At 27.9% G+C, this 15,718-nt stretch overlaps 1 protein-coding gene across 1 annotated transcript in view; it reads right to left on the reverse strand.

Moving 5' to 3' along the window:
• Positions 1–14,355, reverse strand: part of LOC111613011 (protein ECT2-like) — a 28,116-nt gene extending 13,761 nt beyond the window's left edge. The window contains exons 1-11 of the mRNA XM_023354307.1: positions 14,260–14,355; positions 13,830–14,021; positions 12,726–12,833; positions 12,553–12,654; positions 12,153–12,252; positions 8,199–8,320; positions 6,838–6,900; positions 3,616–3,823; positions 2,215–2,354; positions 1,302–1,490; positions 1,115–1,232 (exon numbers count right to left, since the gene is read on the reverse strand). Of these exons, the coding sequence (XP_023210075.1) occupies positions 1,115–1,232; positions 1,302–1,490; positions 2,215–2,354; positions 3,616–3,823; positions 6,838–6,900; positions 8,199–8,320; positions 12,153–12,252; positions 12,553–12,654; positions 12,726–12,833; positions 13,830–14,021; positions 14,260–14,355 (1,438 nt within the window). The remainder of the gene's footprint in view (positions 1–1,114; positions 1,233–1,301; positions 1,491–2,214; positions 2,355–3,615; positions 3,824–6,837; positions 6,901–8,198; positions 8,321–12,152; positions 12,253–12,552; positions 12,655–12,725; positions 12,834–13,829; positions 14,022–14,259) is intronic.
• Between the last annotated feature and the right edge of the window lie 1,363 nt (positions 14,356–15,718).

The following is a 15,718-nucleotide window of genomic DNA, read 5'->3' on the forward strand; positions in this document are numbered from 1 at the left end:
TAGACCAATGTTCCCTCTAATTTTTTTTGTCGATGAGTCAATTAGTCGGACCATTTGTAATGGCCACTCGGGTGACATTGATATTAAAGTCCTCTTGGCACTCGTGGGGCAGAAAAAGTCAAAAACGGAAAAAGGAACATTCTTATTTTGGAATGCAATTTATATTTTATTCATAATATTTTATAGTTGAGCAAAAAAAAATTTTGCTGAGCAGATTCTGAGCAAAAAATTTCTCTGATCATATATAGCCTATATAAAATCTTATTTTTTTCTATAAAAATTAAAATAATTAATTATAAAGTAGAGATTAAAATTAATTTTAAAACATACTTTTATACAAAATATTATCTCTTGTCAATGATTTAATGTATTTAATTGAAATATACGTAGCAATAATCATGTTGCAGACAGAGTGAGAAATAAGTAAACAACAATTCAAATCGGTGTGCATGNACCTTACGTGAAGTTTATCTGGTTTAAACTGTACGCCATTTCAAATTTTTAAGATTATTTGCATTAATATATTTATGTTGGGTTTAGTTTTCAAATTTTTATTCTTCAGTTTATCATTCTAGAAAATATATAATCCACATAAACAATTTTTCCCACATTCTTGCTTGACTAAGAGGGCCTTTTCTTCCATACCCATCACAGACCTACAATGAAGGTGGCCAGGCAACGTGAAAGACAAGGTTCAAAATATCTGGGACTAACCACCTGTGAAAAATTCAAAAGAGCCGCTCATGGAAATTGAACCCTGGCACCTGGAGTGGTAGGTCAAAGTCTTAACCATCTTGCCCTTATCACCACCAAATATTATTTTTGTGGTTTAAATTTTTTAAATAAATTTTTTTTTGGTTTGTTTACTGATATTTCTAATATTTTTCTATCTGTTATATTCAAAATAATGAAACATAAAAACCAAAATGGCAAGCAAATGATTAAAAAAAATATGAATTTTAGTCAATCTATTCTCAGATTTCAACATTATCCAAGATTACAACAAATTGCATCTTTTACATAAATATATAAATATATGTTGACAAATTCTAATACAAAGAAAATACATTTAATTATTTTCTAAACATAGTAAGGCATTTTATAACAAAAAGACTTCTTACTTTTAAAAATGCGTGAAATCTCGGTTTAGTTTGATCACAATGGATTAACACTTCCTTAGTTTTTTCAAAATAATTCACAAATGGTGGATAAGCTTTTAAAAAGTCTTGAGACTATCAGAGGAAAAAAATAATGTATTATAACATGTTATATATTTTAAGATAGTAATAAATTAGACTTACGTATTTGAGAATAATATTTCCAACACTTTTATCTTCTTTCCAATTTTGTAATAAAATATATAAATCTTCGCGCAATTTGGTATGTACTTCGTACAAAGGTGGAATGTTTCCGAATATTATTTTCAATTCGGTTCCGTCTAGTAATGCTCCTCCTACTTGATCGGGTTGTTCGAGAGGTTCTTTAAACATCTTAGTTTTATATACAGATTGAAAAAAAATTAATAAAATGTTTATGAAAATAATTTAAATAATAAATCATATATTTGTGATATTCTTAAGATTTTTATAAAATGTATGGCATTACTGCAAAATTTCTGAAAAAAATTAGACAATCCATTTTTGATTTATAATACTCAATAGTTAAATTATCAAAGTTCTGAATATATACAGGGTGTTTATAAATAAATGGTGTGGTTTTAAAAATTAATAATAAATCTATTTATTATCTTATATGGGCAAACCTTACAGCATAAGCAGCGGCAACTGGCCAAGTTTTTTATGCATTAATCACAATCCTTCAATATGTGCACCCATGGTCACACGACACACATCTACACGGTGATCAAATTCTTCCCATACGCAGTGTAGCATGTCCTTTGTGATGTTCTACAATGCATAACAAGCGAAGAGTGGGTAGTACATAAAAAATTTGGACAATTGCAGCTGCTTATTCTGTACGGTTTGCCCATATAAGGTAATAAAAAGATTTTTTATTAATTTTTAAAACCACACCATTTATAAACACCCTGTATATTTATTTATTCTCATTGCACCACATGCATGCACACAAACAATTGTAAATTAATGAACAACCTCAAGTTGAATAATAGTGTGTCTAAAGAAAATTTTTAATTATATTATTATTTATTATTTGAAATGTAGTATTTGATGGCAATACGAGCCATGTATTTACCGTAACAATAGTTTTCAGAATACCAACATAATTAGTTTCGGTCTGCAATAATTCTGTACAAACTTGCTGCCTGGGTGTCATAAGTTTATAATCTGCAATGGGCTTTAATGGACTTAAATGAGAACTTTCTAGAGGAGAACCTATAAAATAAAAAGAAAAATTTGTGTATAAATGTCCATAAATACATTTTTTTTTATTCAACAAAATGTAATCTATATTTCTGTTATTAAATATTACATAAAATCACATATATAAATAATTTAGATTAAAAAAAAATAGCATTAAAAAAAAAATGAGTTGCCTAACTTTCCTAGCTGCTATGAGATTTTATTTTAAAAATCACTTCTTAGTTATTAAACAAATAAAATTATACATGATACCATCTATTATGAGATTTTGTTATAAAAACTTTGCTATTTTATAATAATTAAAATTATATAAAGGACTTAATTTTGAGGGTAGAGATGAGTTTTATAAAGGTCTGTAAATGCTAAGAAGTAAAATCTTCATTAAGCCAACCCCACATGACAAATGACACAAAACCACTATCTCCCCTCCTCAACCTTTCATCACCGAAATTTAATAGCATCAATGACCCTTATACATAAGCTTCTATGCTAAATTTTGTTTCTTAATTTTCACTCCATTCTGAGATATTAAACAAAATAGATGCCAACACACACACACACACGGATATTTTTTATTTTTTTGGAGTTCAGGGGGCCTCAAAACATGGAGATTTGTAAAAAACTAGAAGGATATAATTTGAGACGATTCCGATACTTTCCCTTGTTAAGTATACATAACCAGGAAAATAAAAGAACTACAACATTACCCTAAAAATAATCCTTGTATAATTAAACCTAATTAATATATACTGGAGTGTGACAGTAATACATGACAAATTGTATTCTTAATTTGGAAATATATATTAATGAATCTTCAAATTCCAAGTGGTGCTTTCAGATATTAGCAATAAGTTAATCTTCAATTAATTCTCAGTACTACTAACTAATATAATGCAGCAATTGACTTATTCAATAGCATATTTAAAACTATTGCAACATACGATCCAATTGAAAGATAACAAAATCAGATAAATTTGTTATAAAGGTTGTAAATTTCATGACTATCTCTTAGCACAGAGATATTTGACTAAAAAAATTAGAACTAGCAATTATAATGGGCAAAAAATATTAACAAATATCAAAATTATAATCACATTAAAAGTTTGGCTATTTTAGGTCAATTTTAGGCTGTGTGTAATATCAAATATCAATGATATAATATCTAAATCATCAATTGAATGCAATTAAAAACTCTCTCTATACATATAATTTTTTAAATTATTATTGGAAAGTACCTAATTTAAAATAAATTAGTAGTTAAAACAAAGCATACCTATTGAAAATGAAACGTCCGGCGAATATATACCATCAAATGTCGACGAATTAATTGTGGAATTATTTCCATCGGCATTTTGTAATTTGGACGGCTGCAGTGAATTTTCTTTATCCAATGATAACAGATAAGTAGCATCTCCAAGTTTCTTTCTTTTAGGGTAATGTGATATTGCTGGAGATGGCATGTGATGAGCTGCCTGTTCTTCCTAACATAACAAATTGTGTGAATTAAATCATTAACAAATATAATTCACAACAATAAATACAAAAAGAAGTAAAAATCAATATACTCTGTGTATCTTTTTTTGTATAAAAGTTTCTTATAATTTCAAAATCTTTTTAGACTTGTTTAGTTTAAACACCGATTTAAATGAAATTTTGTTAAAAATGTTTTTGAATATGAAAAATAAGTTATCATAAAATATTGGAAGTATGAAACCCAACCCTGGCTTCCCAAGCAAAACGAAATGGTGTAAAATCAGCTAAATCAAGTAAATTTGATGGTACCCAAGAAAGCATCTGGGATCTGCAATTATTCATGTTGGATTTCCTACATTAAACAAAGATCATACAAACAAAAAATGAATGGCAAATGACAATACGGCAGACTCTCGAGTATTGGACTATAATAAAAATATCAATCAACTGGTAAGTGAAATATTAAATTAGGATGATCTCAAATCACTAATTATCAACCTCGTCAAATTTATAATATATTTGTCAATATTCAGGCAAATAAGTGAAATTGAATCCAAATCAATATCATCTAAATATATAAAATTGCTTGTCCTGACTGATTCATCATCGCCCAGAGCAAACCGCTAAACCTAAAGAGGTGAAATTTGGTACACAGTTAGGGTACGTCATAAAAACATGCACTAAGAAGAGATTTTTTGAAACTCCCCCGCGGGGGAGAGGGAGAGGATTAAGGCTTAACCAGAAGAATGGCTTCTACTGTATTATTTTAGATGCAATTATTTTGTGTTTATCTGCGTTTTAATAGGGTATGTCATGGAAATGCACACTAAGAAGGGATTTTTCGAAATTCCCCTGCTGGGGGAGAGGATTAAGGCTTAACCAGAAAAACGGCTTCTACTGTACTATTTTAGATGCGATTTTTCGTTTTCAACTACATTTAGTCTTCATTGAGTATTTAGGTGTATTAAATTGATAAAAATATTTTTAACAATGTCTGAAATGTTATCAATTTCTATTTTTAAAATGTTCGAACCGTTTTAAATTCAAATTTGTTATTGCATATTGGTTTGATTATAGAACGATTGTAAATGTTCTAGAAAATTGATCAAATTAAAAACAGTTCGTTTGATTCTCGGCAATTCTCATCATTCTCAGTGGTAGATGTTATATAACAATTACTACGGTTGTTGAAATACTGAGTATAAATGGGGTTTGCTTGCAAAATCCTCGCAGGCAAAGCCGCAGGTAACAGCTAGTTAGTTAATAAAGCTATCAGTTTGTTAAGATAATCTAATATATAAGTAGAATTTTGTAAGTTAGTTTGTGGCAGAACTTTATCTGTTTGAGACATTTGTAGAAATGTTTGTGTTGGCATTGAATTTTGCTTTCTTTCTCTTAATATTTTTTGAGAAATTTTTCTTGTTTACACACTTTCCTACAAACCTGTTCCATTGTATTTTATTAAAAAAAATTTGTGAAAGCCCAGGAATTTCTTTTGAATGACCATAAAAATTCATTTTAGCAAACAAATCCACGACATCCCTGTCTACATATCCTGCTGAGGTTTTTGTTAAAAAATGTATCATTATTCCAAGAACTCATCAGGCATGCACACACTCATTGCTGAAGTGTTTACGAGGGAAGGAAGGAACTAAAAGTACATTAAATCTTCATCTAAAAAAGCACGGTTAAAAACCACATCAATAAACATTCATCACCTTGACACAAGTCTGTTACAACTACCTGAGCATTACAAATTTTATTAAAAAACAAATATTACATTAGCTAGCAATTAGTCAACACCTGTAGTTATCAACTAACAAAACACACATGGAGTTTCTAAATCTGTTCAATGCTTTCTTAAGGTAATCCAAACATTGCCAAGCACATTAAAAAAAAATAAAAAACATATTTCTAGTCAATTTCCTTTTCTTGTTTTTCAATATATATAAAACTTAAATTCATACATTATTAAACTGCTTATATATTTCTATTTACAAAATTTTGTTAATACAATATCCCCTTGTTATATCGCACTTGTCGGGCGAGAAAGAAAAAAGTGATATATCTGGCGGCGAAATATAACAGAGTAATAAAAATCTGGGCTTATACTAAACAGATGATACAAGCTATGAAAACTCTATCCTGCATTCTTTCATCGGCAAGTGTTTCTTAATATACAATTGAAAATTTAAAAAATAAATATTGAACATACAATAAAACTTCAAAACTTATAAAATTACAAAAAGTAAAAACTCTCTAAAAAGCAAAGTTAATACAGTATAAAAATGTCAGAACTTTCTGTTCAGAAATAAAGAAATTTTTTTCTTATACATTTTCTTGTAGATTTGAAATTTCACACCTTTACGTAAATTGACCCAATACTGTCAATTTACAAAAATGTAAAATTTTGAATTCACAGAAACTTGTATATGAAAAAACAGTACTTAAAACCAACAAACAAATAGTGATAATTGATCTGTCCACCTGTTTTTCTTATTTAGATCTTAACAAATTTATTGTTTCATCTGCAGTGGGAGTTTCGAGGACAATGGTAGGAAGAAAATACCGTATTTTGCTGCAAAAAAAAATTCAATGGAAATTGATATTTTAAAATTTATTGACTCAAATGCTTTTAAAATTTGGGAGACCAAGAAAAGCACTACATATCTGAATCCGCAATGTAACAAGGGGCTACCGTATAAGCTAAAATTAATAAGAGAAGCCATACTTTTCTATTATGGAATTTTTTAAAATCATATCATCATTCCCGGAAAAAAAACCAGTTATTAAATTCAATGTATAATGTATAATAAAAACTATAGTTTAAAAAACTGCATTTGGCAGAAGATAAATTTAATAGTTTGTAAGATTTAACACACTAACAGAACAAACATTTCAAGTGAATACTTGATAAAAAATTAAAGACATTATAGCTCACTATATATGGAGATTTAAATATTAATTCATATATATATATATTTACATGTATTCACAAAATTTTTAAATATAAAAAATTTACCTGTTTAAAATTATAAATTACTTCATCGGCACAAGCATCCATTTGTATACTGGCCCAAAACCACTAAAAATAATTGAAGAAAATGTTAATAATAATCTCCTTTCACAGTAATCTCAAATGATAAATTTTATATCAATTAAATATACATTTTAAATATATAAATTTCCCAAATAATTTGATATCTTTTTATCATAAAAATTAATATACAGTAATGTGTGTATAAAAATTATGTACAGCAAAACCCGTGTAAACTGAAATTGCACAACACTGAATATTTTATCTGGTGTGACAGGTTTTTGCTCTGAAAAGTTCTTCAACAGAAAAAAATTGCTCTGTTTCAAAGAATGTTATCAATTTAGGCATGTTTATATCTTATTCAGATTTTACATTAATTAAAATCCATTTATTTCTCATCAATTCATTAAGAGAATCTTAAAATGACATTTTTGTTTATTGGTCATTTAAAAAAATATCACTCAACAATATACATTTCTTTGACTCTCTCCATCCTTTGGACACTAAGAGGCACCCTTTCTTAAATCATACCCATTATGGATTTGACCCCAAATGCAGCAACCTGTTGGCGAGGAATGAGACCCAACATATTCCAGATAAACTTAGAATTTTTTGGAGGTGGTCTAACTGCTTTAATTTGATCTCGGATTCTCAGAGAAGTAGGCTGATGCCTTAAATGCTTCAAGCATTTAACATTTTAACAGTAGTAAATAGATTTATCATGAACATGTTTTAATTAATTATTTTTTTTTAATTTAAAAATTTCAAAAAGTTAAAAGTGCACAAGAAATAATTAAAATAAAATCAATAATAATAATAATAAAGATTTAGCATTAATTAAATAAAGTAATTAATTATTTTAATAAGGTTTAATTTTTTTTTAATAAAGAAAATTTTTTAAAAATGTTTCATAATCAGGAACACTTGAAACTAGCAGTATTGATATTTAAACTGGCTGTATAAACTGTTCCATCATTCTTTAAATGTCCATACACTTTAAAAAAAACAAAAAAGTAACCTATAGATGAACAGATGGCTGAGGTTGTAAAGACATTAGCCTGTCAATGTGGAATGTGGGTTTGAGTCCAGATCAAAATCTGGACTCAAACCCACACTCCAGGAATTTTTAATGAGTCCTGTACAGTATATGTTAGGCCCTGCTCTACATAAAATTAAAAACGGCCTCTTAGTTCCCTTGAGTTGGAAAGAAACTACAGAAAAAGACTAATTTTGTAAGTTTCAAGCACTCTTGGTATATTTTTATATTGTAATATGTATTTTCTTTAACAATTATATATATGAATTATTATTAATTTACATTTAAACAATCTATGTTTATTGATTACCTCAGAAGTTACTAAATGGGTTTTATGATTCAAACAGTTAGATATACTTTCGGGAATTTCTGTGCGCTCTTCTAAAACTAGATGTGTGCAAGAATGATCAATTGTTTCATGTACTTTTCCACCTTAAAAATAATAAATAAGATGAATATATAAACAGTTAAGAATTAATTTATATAGAAATTTTTTATATAACAACACACAAGAATTTTAAACAAAACATTTGAATCAAATATTTTTAAGTTTATTCTAGAATATAAAATGTACAAATTTGATTATAGTTTATAAAGCAATTGAAATATATATATTTACAATTAGTTTTACTATTAATTGATAGTATATAATCGCAATTTAATACATTTTTCAAGTCATAGTCAGGATAAATGAAATTGTGATTTACCTTCTATTTTATACAAATATTATAAAGTAACATCAAATTAAAAATATTAATAAGAAAAATAAAATAAAATTTTAATTGAACACTGATGATTTCCTATTCAATTGTATGTCAATTAAAATTTCTCTAACTTATTTCCATGTGCCATATAACGATAATACTGTATCTTTAATATTTCTAGTACACTTCACAAACTTTTTTCTTGTACACTTCACAAACTTTTTTCTTGTACACATTTTAAAATATATATGAAGAGTATATGAATGGAAATTACTGTACATATTACATCATATTCTAATAATTATCAAACTGTAGATTTTCAGGATATAAATATGAAGGAAATTGACCAATGAATAAAATGAAACATTAAATACAAACTAAAGTGCAATTAAAGAAGTGCATGTATTTTGTTTAGATTTTAATCAAATTATACAAACTTGCATCTATTAATACAATAAAACCTGAATTTCATATCAATTGACAATTTAAAAAACACAAATGATATAAACAGAGGACCAAAGAACTAACTTGAAAACAATGATGATAAAAAAATCCAAGGACTACAAATATATAACAGTATCCCTCATATAACATGGTAGTTACATTAAAAAAAAAATGCAGTGTTCTGCAAATCCATGCTATATAAAACAAAAAACTAATGCAAAACACAGGGTTAAGTTCCAAAAGTTAACAAAAGTGTACTACAGTAGAGCGTCGTTTATCCGAATCAACTGGGGACTGGGGTTGTTCGGATAACTTATTTTTCGGATAACCGATTATGTATGAAGAAATACATTAACCTCTCCTGTGTTGAAATTTTTCTCCGTTGCATGTCGCTTTGCATTGAATTTTCGTCGATGTTAAGCCTAATATAAACTTTTTAAAATAATAATCATGGCTATTGTATCATTAAAAATTATTTCTTTATTTTTTACAAACAAAATAAATATATTGAAAAATATAAAAACAAAAAAATTTATACTTTAGAAGAGATAACTTCTAAAGTATAAATTTTTCAATATCAAAAACGTTCGATTCAGGATGACACGCAGTATCATCCTGAATCGAAACTAGTATCAAAAACGTTCGATTCAGGATGACACGCAGTCCTCAGAAAAACACCACACAAAAGTGACAGTGCTGCCAGCTAAAACACAGACACAAACATAAAAAATATTGGAGTAGCCCAAGATATAGGCAAAGATTGCAGTGCCACAGCACTAGCAAAAATTTAAATTTGCCGACTGGAATTCTTTCGGATAACCAACCTTTGGATAAACGACACTCTACTGTATTCTTTTTCGTTACAAAGGAAATAGAAATATGTTTATCAAAGCAATTGATAATTTATTTCCAATCAATAATTAATTTGCAAATCACAATTAAAAGTACTCTATTACACATTAATATTAATTTTAGTTGAATGAGGGTATTTCTTTTTACAAAATATTGTCATAATGCCTTTTTATTGACCTTGATCAGCATTATTGGCAATATTTTTATATTTTTTATTTTTATCATAAAAAGTTTTTATGGATAATGAAATAAAAGTATGTTATTTATTGAAAATTTATTCTAGCAGGTTGCATTTGAGTACAGAGATACCGTCATATTTCATTTATCATTTTGTGAATGATTGCTTACCTACAGTTAAAAAAAATTTAATAGTGTTTATCTAAAAATGTTTAAATAAACTACTAAAGATCAAAGTTAATTTACAAAAACAAAATACAGTGACAATGTTAAAGGTTAAAGTTTGAAAGCAACAGCAACAACACCTAGTTCATAGGAAAGGTAGGACAAGAAAAAATTATACTATCAGTTTTCATTGAAGTAAACCTGATAAAAAGGCATAAAAATAATTTGAAAATTTCATATTCTAAAATTCGTGGACAAATTTGAGATGACACATGTGTTTACTTAAATAAAAAAATATCAAACAACAAAGTTTACACTTAAAGTGTGAAATTTTGTACAGAGGATTCCAAAATAGTGTTAGAGCAAAACTGGAAGTCTTGTTGTATGGGAGATATCCCCAATTTTCAAACCATGTTGTAGAAGTACTGTTTCATACTAGGATACTCATATATAGTAGTCTCACTAATCTGGCATACCCTCAATTGTAAGGCATGACTAACATTTTTCTATTTATTTGGGTTTCATTTGTGCATAAAATATTTCATGTCAGTGTGCCATATTATTTGAACATCTGGCATCTTCATGCAAGGAATGGTTGATTAGTGAAAGTCTACTGTACGTATTATGTAATATTGATGTTTGATAAATATACGATTATTATATTGTTATAGAATTTTATTGCTTTTATATGTTGAAGCTTTATTTTGCTTAATTACTATTATAAAATTATTATATTCTGTAAGTGTAGATAGATCAAATAAACCTGAAAAGTTTGCAGCAACAAACTTATCTGCACCAATTTTCGCAAATGTTTTATTTTAGTTATTCTATTGATTCCTACAAAATTTCTTCAATAGTTCTCATAGATTATTGTACTTCAGAACCTACTCATAAAAAATTAACTTTGATCAAATTTTTACAATTTCTTACATATTAACAGAAGATATTCCACATTTTAATTATTAAAATTATGAATATTTGAATATCATATTAGAATGAAGCATTATTGCGAATTGAAATCATGATAACACTACAATTAAGATAAAAAATGTCATCAGATTCCACTGATGTGATAATCCACTATATGTCAATAATGTGCTCATTCTAAAATTCTTAAGGGTAATTTATAGAAGAAACAAATTATAAATTAACTGTAATCATTATAAATAGAAAGGAAATGCTATAATTAAGAAAGTAAAAAAATTACAAAAAATCTTAGAAATCATCAGTATGTAATTTAACAAATTTCTATATTATGTACTGACATTCTGCAACAAAATGCAAAATTATTTGATATATTTAACAACAACATTTCCAAGTTCTTGTTATTTTGTTTGCTTAATTTTAGTGATTATTTTTTGTATCATATTCCTCGAATCCAGAATTAACTATTTCAATTTAATAGTTCATCAATCAAGCTCCAGATAATCCAGAATATCACGTAATCTAACATCCTCTGAAGAGCAGCAAATAATCCAGAACTGTCTGATAATAGTCTGGTTTGTTTGGAAACATGGCATGCTAAAAACAATTTAGTCTACATTGTATTATGCCAAATAAACATTGCTCTATTACAGCAAGCACATGCTTTGTATTTAGTAACATGTTTATTTTTTCCTCACATGCCAATGTGAAGAGAGCACAGCAAAAAAGTCTCTTATACTCAGAGCATGTTTAGTTTTTGAAACCATATATACATATATATATATATATAGTACATCTGGAAAATATTATATGCATAAGATTTATTGTGAATATTGACTTTGTGCAGAATCTGAATGTTGAAGACATTCAGATTGCATACAACTTACCAAATTTTTCTAAAATATTCAGTAATCTAATACCATTCTGGTCCCTTCGTTGCCAAATTGACAAACTTCTATTATGCTTAATATAACAAAGTTATATAAAATTTTACTTGCCATTCTGAACAGCAAGTTCTTCCATATGAAGTTTCTCATCATTCTTAAATCCCAAAAACGTTATATTACATCCACAGAATGGCTGCAATTTTAATTTCATCTGAAAAATTATTATTTACAATTTAAAATATATTTAAGTTAAATAATTTATTATAGTTTAAATATTAAAATATAAAAAATTATTTTGAATCTTTAAACAGATCTGAAGAAGTTTAGATTAGTTATTAATGAATTCCTAAATATTTCAATAAACCTAAGCAAATCACAGAGATGCAAATGAAAACATTAAAATTCATTAATAATATCTCCTGGTTTATTTAGAGCTGTAATATTTCTGTCATATATGCTGGAAAATACAGTATTTCGAAAAATATACAAGATACTATTATCATGTACCTACCAAGTTCTCATCATTTATAAAATTACTTAAATCTCTTCTCCGTGACCACATTTCATATATCCATTGTTCTTTCATTATTGGTGTGCCAAGACTAACGGCATACTGAAATTATAAGAGTTTAATATTTTAAAATTTAGTTACTTAATTAATATAGTCTTTAAAGGCAGACTTACCCCATATTTTTCTCCAAGTGTTGAATTAGCAATAACATGAGTTATCTTAGAACTAAATTCTTTTTTTACGCAGCCTCCCATGTGATGAACTAAAGTAGCCATTTTATTCTGAAAAATTCAAAAATGCTTTTCTTTAAATAATNGGTAGAGATGAGTTTTATAAAGGTCTGTAAATGCTAAGAAGTAAAATCTTCATTAAGCCAACCCCACATGACAAATGACACAAAACCACTATCTCCCCTCCTCAACCTTTCATCACCGAAATTTAATAGCATCAATGACCCTTATACATAAGCTTCTATGCTAAATTTTGTTTCTTAATTTTCACTCCATTCTGAGATATTAAACAAAATAGATGCCAACACACACACACACACGGATATTTTTTATTTTTTTGGAGTTCAGGGGGCCTCAAAACATGGAGATTTGTAAAAAACTAGAAGGATATAATTTGAGACGATTCCGATACTTTCCCTTGTTAAGTATACATAACCAGGAAAATAAAAGAACTACAACATTACCCTAAAAATAATCCTTGTATAATTAAACCTAATTAATATATACTGGAGTGTGACAGTAATACATGACAAATCGTATTCTTAATTTGGAAATATATATTAATGAATCTTCAAATTCCAAGTGGTGCTTTCAGATATTAGCAATAAGTTAATCTTCAATTAATTCTCAGTACTACTAACTAATATAATGCAGCAATTGACTTATTCAATAGCATATTTAAAACTATTGCAACATACGATCCAATTGAAAGAGAACAAAATCAGATAAATTTGTTATAAAGGTTGTAAATTTCATGACTATCTCTTAGCACAGAGATATTTGACTAAAAAAAATTAGAACTAGCAATTATAATGGGCAAAAAATATTAACAAATATCAAAATTATAATCACATTAAAAGTTTGGCTATTTTAGGTCAATTTTAGGCTGTGTGTAATATCAAATATCAATGATATAATATCTAAATCATCAATTGAATGCAATTAAAAACTCTCTCTATACATATAATTTTTTAAATTATTATTGGAAAGTACCTAATTTAAAATAAATTAGTTGTTAAAACAAAGCATACCTATTGAAAATGAAACGTCCGGCGAATATATACCATCAAATGTCGACGAATTAATTGTGGAATTATTTCCATCGGCATTTTGTAATTTGGACGGCTGCAGTGAATTTTCTTTATCCAATGATAACAGATAAGTAGCATCTCCAAGTTTCTTTCTTTTAGGGTAATGTGATATTGCTGGAGATGGCATGTGATGAGCTGCCTGTTCTTCCTAACATAACAAATTGTGTGAATTAAATCATTAACAAATATAATTCACAACAATAAATACAAAAAGAAGTAAAAATCAATATACTCTGTGTATCTTTTTTTGTATAAAAGTTTCTTATAATTTCAAAATCTTTTTAGACTTGTTTAGTTTAAACACCGATTTAAATGAAATTTTGTTAAAAATGTTTTTGAATATGAAAAATAAGTTATCATAAAATATTGGAAGTATGAAACCCAACCCTGGCTTCCCAAGCAAAACGAAATGGTGTAAAATCAGCTAAATCAAGTAAATTTGATGGTACCCAAGAAAGCATCTGGGATCTGCAATTATTCATGTTGGATTTCCTACATTAAACAAAGATCATACAAACAAAAAATGAATGGCAAATGACAATACGGCAGACTCTCGAGTATTGGACTATAATAAAAATATCAATCAACTGGTAAGTGAAATATTAAATTAGGATGATCTCAAATCACTAATTATCAACCTCGTCAAATTTATAATATATTTGTCAATATTCAGGCAAATAAGTGAAATTGAATCCAAATCAATATCATCTAAATATATAAAATTGCTTGTCCTGACTGATTCATCATCGCCCAGAGCAAACCGCTAAACCTAAAGAGGTGAAATTTGGTACACAGTTAGGGTACGTCATAAAAACATGCACTAAGAAGAGATTTTTTGAAACTCCCCCGCGGGGGAGAGGGAGAGGATTAAGGCTTAACCAGAAGAATGGCTTCTACTGTATTATTTTAGATGCAATTATTTTGTGTTTATCTGCGTTTTAATAGGGTATGTCATGGAAATGCACACTAAGAAGGGATTTTTCGAAATTCCCCTGCTGGGGGAGAGGATTAAGGCTTAACCAGAAAAACGGCTTCTACTGTACTATTTTAGATGCGATTTTTCGTTTTCAACTACATTTAGTCTTCATTGAGTATTTAGGTGTATTAAATTGATAAAAATATTTTTAACAATGTCTGAAATGTTATCAATTTCTATTTTTAAAATGTTCGAACCGTTTTAAATTCAAATTTGTTATTGCATATTGGTTTGATTATAGAACGATTGTAAATGTTCTAGAAAATTGATCAAATTAAAAACAGTTCGTTTGATTCTCGGCAATTCTCATCATTCTCAGTGGTAGATGTTATATAACAATTACTACGGTTGTTGAAATACTGAGTATAAATGGGGTTTGCTTGCAAAATCCTCGCAGGCAAAGCCGCAGGTAACAGCTAGTTAGTTAATAAAGCTATCAGTTTGTTAAGATAATCTAATATATAAGTAGAATTTTGTAAGTTAGTTTGTGGCAGAACTTTATCTGTTTGAGACATTTGTAGAAATGTTTGTGTTGGCATTGAATTTTGCTTTCTTTCTCTTAATATTTTTTGAGAAATTTTTCTTGTTTACACACTTTCCTACAAACCTGTTCCATTGTATTTTATTAAAAAAAATTTGTGAAAGCCCAGGAATTTCTTTTGAATGACCATAAAAATTCATTTTAGCAAACAAATCCACGACATCCCTGTCTACATATCCTGCTGAGGTTTTTGTTAAAAAATGTATCATTATTCCAAGAACTCATCAGGCATGCACACACTCATTGCTGAAGTGTTTACGAGGGAAGGAAGGAACTAAAAGTACATTAAATCTTCATCTAAAAAAGCACGGTTAAAAACCACATCAAT

Source organism: Centruroides sculpturatus, unplaced genomic scaffold (assembly GCF_000671375.1).
Source record: "Centruroides sculpturatus isolate CEXI.00-Female unplaced genomic scaffold, Cexi_2.0 scaffold1389, whole genome shotgun sequence".
NCBI lineage: Eukaryota > Metazoa > Arthropoda > Arachnida > Scorpiones > Buthidae > Centruroides > Centruroides sculpturatus.